Source organism: Taudactylus pleione, unplaced genomic scaffold (assembly GCF_031769625.1).
Source record: "Taudactylus pleione unplaced genomic scaffold, aTauple2 ptg000010l, whole genome shotgun sequence".
NCBI classification, from domain to species: Eukaryota; Metazoa; Chordata; class Amphibia; order Anura; family Myobatrachidae; genus Taudactylus; species Taudactylus pleione.
The window spans coordinates 11393263-11400875 of NW_028284413.1; the positions used below are offsets into that span (position 1 = coordinate 11393263).

A 7613-nucleotide genomic window follows, 5' to 3' on the forward strand; every position below is an offset into this window, starting at 1 on the left:
TGCTGAATCAGGCCCATAGACCCTCATGTCCCTGTGTCTCTGGTATTTGTATGCTTTATTTTAACAATTTCCTTTCTTAAAGAATGTAACTGAATGGCCAAATATGGGTTTCAGTTCAGATAATGTAACAATTCAATATATTTTATTATCTGCAGACACAACCCCGGAAATTCCGGCCTATATGAAAATACATGGTGAGTTATTATTTATCAAATATGTTTTTCCAATCTCTATAAAGAAAAAAAGTGATTGCTGATAAAATGCTGTCATCACATTGGCTGGTAGTGACAGCTGGTCTAACCCCTCCCTCCAGTCTCAGTGACGTTACAGGAAAGAGTGAGTGGGCAGTGATAGAGAGAGACAGTATAGGGAGGGAGAGGAGGTGGGGAGAAAGTGTTGGGTGGGGAAGAGAGAGAGAGAGAGGAAGGGGAGGAAAGAGAAAAAAATTAGTCAGACTACACTAGGCATTACAGCTAGTTTGTTATATATAGCACTAAAGCAGTTTCCAATTATGTCTCACAACTTGTTCCAGGAAAATTGGCACTTAATGAACTTAATTTATCCCACATTTCTTATTTTATGTATTATTGTGGTGGCAGCACTATGATTGGCACAGTGGTCAGCATTGTTGTCGAACATGGAGGGATCGCGGCAGGTATGGAGATATCTGCCTTCATAATACTTATTTGTGTGTTTCCCTCGAAAACTGGGATTTTCCGCAACTGTTTTTGATAAATAGGCCCCTCTGTGTGGTAGAGGTTTCGTATGTTTGGGATTTGGTAGGGGTCTAGTCAGAAGTCTAGTTCACTGGCCCGATGCTGGACAATACATGACTTAATCATACTTGCCAACTCTCCCTCATTGTCAGGGAGACTCCCTGAAATTGTAGCAATCTCCCTGTCTCCCTGAAGAGTCTAGCAATCTCCCTCATTTCATCCTTACCCCCATTATGAAGCTGTTATATTAAAAAACAGAGATATATACATTCAAATGTGATCATTAGTGTCATTTCCTTGCATTGGTTATTATAAGGCACAATGATCCCTATGAATTTCTGCAAAATATTAGTGTGTTTTCATCAATAAACAGATCTTACTAACTGCTTTTGGGCTGGTTTACATTTGGACGTAAGTCAGGTTTAGGACACGCCTCTCAGATTTAGCAGTACATGCCCACTGTAACACGCACTCATAGTTGTTGCTTTCACAATCTCCCTGAAATGGTTTTTCAAAAGTAGGCAAGTATGGACTTAATAGTGTTTGTAATCATTTATTTTTCTTTGCAGAGAAGTATACCAGCCCGGAGGCATATGAGGCCCATCTCATGCAGGAGATCAGGGAGATGGGAGAGAATGGTAAGTCTATATTTGTTAGAGATGTTTTTCATATAAATAACACAGATAGTCCCTGGCTTGCATAGCAAAGACTTGTGCATGTAGATCATTTGAGTTATGTATATACAAGTAAGTGTTATTTTCTTATTATGTGGCTGTACATTTATGGCATTGTACACGGGATTGTGCATTGTGTACGGCGTGTGCAATGTATCACTGGGTCCTGTGTACCCAGCTTTAGAATGGAGTAACTCTAGTGTATAGTGACAGCTAGAGGATACTAAGGGAAGGGGTCTTCTCCTCTCCACCGGCCGGACCGCCTCTCCTTAGTTATGGCCCGTGACCAGCAACGGCATAGTGTAATGAGTCAGGGTGACCCTTTATTAGTACTGCGCTCTGATAATGCCACCAGCTGTGGGCCCTTTCATTGCTACGGGCCCTGGTGCAATGCACCGGCTACACCACCGGTAAGTCCAACCCTGCATGGAGGCGACTGAGAGCTTCATAGCTCTCTGATGTATGGATAATACAATGTCCTATATATCCCTGTCTTTCTGTTATCCCCACACCCTGAGAGACATACATAATTATTCTGGTGTAATACTAATGTCATTGGGTAGCACAGACGGTGTAATGGTTAGCGTTACTGCCTCACAGCACTGAGGTTGTGGTTTCAATTCCCACCACATCCCTAGCTGTGTGGAGTTTGTATATTCTCCCTGTGCTTGCGTGGGTTTCCTCCGGGTGCTCCAGTTTCCTCCCACACTCCAAAAATATACTAGTAGGTTAATTGGCCTCCCACAAAATTAACCCTAGTGTGTATGTGTGTGAGCATGTGGTAGGGAATATAGGGCCTGATTCAGACCCACTCGAGAGCGGCTGTCCGCTCGCAAGTGGGTCGATGTTCTGGACTGAGCATGCGCACGACGGAGGGAGCTCCGTCGTGCGCATGCGCCAGACGCGACGAGCGAAGGAAAGTCCTTCGCTCGTTGTGTCTGATCAAAGGGGGCGTGCTGTCGATGTTGATTGACAGCACGCCCCCTTTGGTAGGCGTGCCGGGGGCGTGCCTCCCTGACGGGGGCGTTCCCACGGGAACGCCTCCCGTCAGAAGCCGGCCCACTGACTCACTAGTGATGTCAGTGGGAGTGATTTTGGCTCTGATAGAGCCAAAATCACTCCGGAGCTTGCGGTTGAAAACCTCAACCGCAGGCTCCGGCTCGCAGTTTCGATGGTCGCGATGGTCAAGACCATCGCGGCCATCAAACTGCACGCTCGTATAGCCTGTGGGTGGTCACCCACAGCTATACGAGCGTCCAGGAGGACGCTCCATTTTCATGGAGGCCGGCCCTCATTCAGAGCGTGCGCTCTGCTCAGAGCGTACGGCTCTGAATGAGGGCCATAGATTGTAAGCTCCACTGGGGCAGGGACTGATGTGAATGGCCAGATATTCTCTGTAAAGCGCTTCGGAATATGTGTGCGCTATATAAATAACTGGTAATAATAATAATAATAATTTTACTCATTAATAACAAATGTATTTCTGTTTATTTTTAAAGGTATATTTCAGCGCATTAAAAAGTACACGAAGACCTTGTGGCTCCTGGTAATTTAATTGTTCTATGTATTGTCCTGGTAGAAAAGCCTCAATTAATGGTCTTAATGGCATAAATGACTGTATTTCTCTGTTATAGTTAGTGAGGGGATGCAGTTCATAGACCGGCGGACTAAATGCCGCTGGTCTATATCCCGACAGGGGAAACCTGACGGGGGACTTCAGATAGTTGTCAAAATATTGACGTCTATCTTAATCCTGACGCTGGAACGCTGAAGGATGCCAGCCCGAATGAGGTTAATCCGTGGCGTCCTTAGCAATAGCCGCGGGGAGGGGGAGGGTTAGGTTTAGGGAGTATAGCGGGGCTAGGGTTTGGTTTTGGGGGCAAGATTAGGGTTAGGCACCTCTAGGGGAGAGAGTTTGGTTTAGGCACCCCTGTGGGTAGGTTATGGTGAGGAACCCCCACGGGAGGGTTAGATTTAGGGTGCGGGAAAGGGGGTTAGGTTTAGGCACCCACCAGGGGGACTTGCTGTTAGGTACCCCTAAGGGAGGGTTGGGGTTGGGGGGGTGGGTTAGGGTCCTTACCAGCTGGCATCGAGATCTCCTCCTGTCAGGCTCCTCCTGTCAGGATTTGAGCCGGTGGCTAAACATAGTTAGTGATTTTGCCAGCATACAGTATAGTTAGTGAGAGTGCCGGAACGCAGTATGGGTAATGAGATTGTGGATACACAGTATAGTTAGTGAGAGTGCTGGCATGCTATATAGTTAGTGAGAGTGCTGGCACACTGTATAGTCAGTGAGATTGCCTGTATAGTTAGTGAGCTTGTCAGCACGTTGTATGGTTAGTGAGAGTGCTGGCACACAGTATGAGTAATGAGTTAGTAAGAGTGTCGGCATACAGTATAGTTAGTGAGAGTCGGCATGCTGTATGGTTAGTGAGAGTGCCAGAACCATACTTGCCGACTTTCTGGCTGCTCCTTCCGGGAGGGAGCAGCCAGATCGCCAGGACATGGGGCGTGGCAGGGATATGGGTGAGTGGCCGGGTGGGTGACAGGCATTCGTGGGCATGGCAATGGCGGGGCATTTTGGCCCCGCCCCTGCTACACAATGCCAATAATACAGGCATTGTGGAGCAGGGGGCAGAGCCAAGATGACGCAATTCAGTATGAATCGCGCCACCACCACCCTCCACTGTGGGGGTTTAACTATTAATCGTGTGGGGGGGTCAGGGGTATTGGCGGCTGCCGGGGGTCCGGGAGCTGCACCCGAGTTTTGGGAGGCTCCTGGCCAAATCGGGAGGGTAGGCAAGCCTGACCAGAACGCAGTATGAGTAATGAGATTGCCGATACACAGTATAGTTAGTGAGATTGCTGGCACACTGTATAGTCAGGGAAATTGCTGGCACATGATAGTGAAGAAGGAAAAGGGATACATACGCAGTTGAATTCCCCTTGTGAATCCTCCTCACTCTTTGGCTAAATGTAGTTTCCTGCTTATTCCTTCTCCTCTGCCAGGCATACAACCCGGACATCTCCTGTGTGTTCTGGCAGATTTATCAACCAGACCGGCGAGGTACCATCATGTGCGCTCTCCATCTGCTCCACATCATCCTCACCCACCTGTTTTTCTAGGTGCAGGTGGAGACCATTGCTTATGACATCAGGTCTGTATAACATACTATATGAACATATCACTATTAATGCCATGTGTGTTATACTTGATAATGGGAAGTGTACATGTATTGTGTGATATCAATTTTAAGTTTTATGTTAAATAAGTATTTTTTCAAACACATTTTATTGTATTCTGGGCCTGATTCAGAGTTGTGTGATAATGTCATTGCTGCTGCGTTTCCGTACGCAACTGTTGGTTGAAAATATGCAAATATCGCAGACGCCCATTAATGTATTGAGACGCTCCCCCTACGGCTTTGCAAATCCAAGCATCCACGTACAAAGAAGCAGATCCTTTGAATATCGGTCTTCTGAGTCACCCTCTGGTCGCGTAGAATGGGCGTGCTCACTAAGACGCCAGAGACTTTTTTCTTCCATACGGGATTGCAGACACAGGAAGCGATACACCCACAAAACAGTCACGACACACCTGCATTTTTTGCCGACACTCCCCGTTACCCATACTTGCCTACTCTCCCAGGACTGCCGGGAGCCTCCCAAAAATCGGGTGCAGCTCCTGGCACCCTGCAAGAGTAGGCAACCCCCCAGAATGGTGGCTGCTGACCGCGATAGTGGGTGGTACGGTGATGATTCGCGCTCAATCACGTCATCGTAGCCCCGCTCCCCCCATTTTATAATGCTGGTATTAATAGCATTATAAAGTGGGGGGCGGGGTCGCGATAACGCAATCGCATAAGCACGCCCCCCTGTTCTGCCTACTGAAACCGCCCCCACCCTCCCTGCTGCACCGAAATGTCGGTAACTATGCCGTTACCTCCACTAACCAACCAATCAGCTCCTAACTGTCACTTTACAGGCTGTGATTGAAAAATTACAATTAGCAGCTGATTGCTTGGTACATTTTCTCTCTCTGTGGCTTAGTACATCTACCCCTTATTGCTTTAGATTCATCTACTGACATACAGTACAATAGTGTTATTGGAGAAATAGCAGCGTCGTATTAGAAGTGGAGTGTGAAAAATTATTTTACTACAAGACATAACTTTTTTCGTGGACTTTGTGGACATCCTTTAGGTGTAGCGCTAATTGCTGCTATTTTTATTGTCTATGTGTTACCTCATTGTGGTAGGTGCGCATTCACAGTTTGGGGAAAATGGGCACTAGTCCTAGCACTTTATTGGGACTAATATGCTGCGCCAACCTTGCCCCACATGCAAATAATCATGTATTATATTTCACAGAACATGCTGTGGAGTTGGGGGCCACCGCTGAGGGACCGCAGCATCGTGTGAGACGTGGTAGCTGGAATCCTGCAGAACACAAGAGACTCCCGATCAGGGCCGGCAACAGACCTTGGGGCAGAATGAAAGCTCTGCCCCCCCTTATGCAGAGATAAAAACAAATCTGCGGGGTGTAATGAGGAAAAGAGGCAGAGACAAGCACTTACATGCTAGACTGGGTTTTCTGTAGCCGGTCCTACTCCCGAGTGCGGACGCACTACGGGTCAGCCCTTAGCATTGGGGGCAGAATCAGGAGTGCAGGACAACAACATCAAGATACCGCTCACCAAGAGGGGAACGCACAGCAAGACACAAACGGAGGGCACGGGATGCCACCCCTCCAGAGCAGACTACCCCGGGAGAACTTGCACAACTTGTGGACTCACACTATCCCCTGCACTTCCAAGAATGGGATACCATCATTCCCCCGAACATTATAATAAGGTGCATTACAGTGATCAGTGACTGTTGCTGGCACAGTAACATGCAGCATAGTCCACAATTGGACATTAAGTATGATAGTACTGTGCCTTCCGAATAAAACCTAACATACTTTCACCATCTATCGCTATATGCATCATTTATTTGGTCACTCACATTGCTTATAGTTATTACCCTATAAATACTGCATTGTGTTATCCACTTTATGTTTTACAACTTTTATGGTATATTCTACTCACAGGTATATTAAGAGAGGATGGGCCGTCTGGGCCCCCTCCTCTCTCCCTGGTGGCCGGCGGTACATTGAGCACCGCAGTAGACTCTGGGCACTAGTCTGCACATGTACAGATCACCGGGGAAATGGACAAGGACGGTGCAGCATAGGGAGCCGCAGCAGCCACTTTCCAGGTGATTTGTGCTGTGCTGTGCTGCTACCGCGAATGCCCTGCACACCCTGCATCCATTATACAGGGTGCCCCTAAAGTCTGGACACATAGGAAATCTCATTAGTTATATTTTTTTTAACAACACACATTAAATATGGCTTTGTTGAAAAAAGAAAGAATTGAAGTGGTTCTTCTCAGTGGACGTGAAGGATGGTCATATCGAAAGATAGCAGATGAATTTAATGCACATCATTTCATTTTTGGAAAATATGCTCTTTTGTCTATGTGTCCAGGCTTTAGGACACCCTGTAGATACGCCCCTGATTCTACTTACTGTGTCATCTATATACTGACATTAAGACATTCAATAAGTGTTAAGATTGCATATCTCCTTAACAGTAATCAATAGCATAGACCCATCCCCCCTTTTATTCACTGGTGCAATTTGTAGAGATGTTACCCTACAGGGTCTAGCAGCTGCTTATATACAGCCCCCTTGAAGATAGTGCAGCACTAGTCACAACATATATTATAATATCTTTTGAGGAGGAGGATTTCCCAGCTCCATCTCCTGTGAAGGAGGAGGATCCATGTTTTGCTGGTGGAAGAGGTCCCAACTATACAACAATTTCCTTTGCACATGCGTGACGGCAGGTCAACTTCTGAGATGGGGTGGGTCCTGAGGGAGGAGTCTCCATTGGCATCATGATCCGGCACACTGTGTGTAAGAGCTGGAGCTGGGAGTGGTGCAGGGCTGCTGAGCCTATGTCAGCTATAGAGCGACAAGTCCTTGTCTCACACATACAGCATGCCAGGATACTGATGGTCCACCTTACTCTATAGCTGTCATGACAGGCTCAGCTGTCAGTCAGCATCCCTGCACTGCCCCCAGCTCTGACCCTTACACACAATGCAGCACTGTCAAGGGTGGGAACCATCGGGCCCATGGCTATCATCAATGGCGGGAAACCATCTGGTTGCCATCAA

The 7613-nt window shown here is 47.2% G+C and overlaps 1 protein-coding gene across 1 annotated transcript; it reads left to right on the forward strand.

Moving 5' to 3' along the window:
- The first annotated feature begins 537 nt into the window (after positions 1–537).
- On the forward strand, positions 538–6326 carry LOC148542700 (uncharacterized). Its single transcript, XM_088467447.1, has 5 exons — positions 538–655; positions 1286–1354; positions 2890–2936; positions 4400–4548; positions 5761–6326. Exons 1-5 carry the CDS (start codon positions 638–640, stop codon positions 5913–5915), a joined length of 438 nt encoding a protein of 145 aa, XP_088323573.1. The 5' UTR covers positions 538–637; the 3' UTR covers positions 5916–6326.
- Positions 6327–7613: the final 1287 nt, after the last annotated feature.

Coding starts and splice junctions, on each gene's coding strand:
- LOC148542700 (XM_088467447.1), top strand. Junction 1,355..2,889: donor CAGGGAGATGGGAGAGAATG/GTAAGTCTATAT, acceptor TTATTTTTAAAG/GTATATTTCAGCGCATTAAA. Junction 2,937..4,399: donor CGAAGACCTTGTGGCTCCTG/GTAATTTAATTG, acceptor CTCCTCTGCCAG/GCATACAACCCGGACATCTC.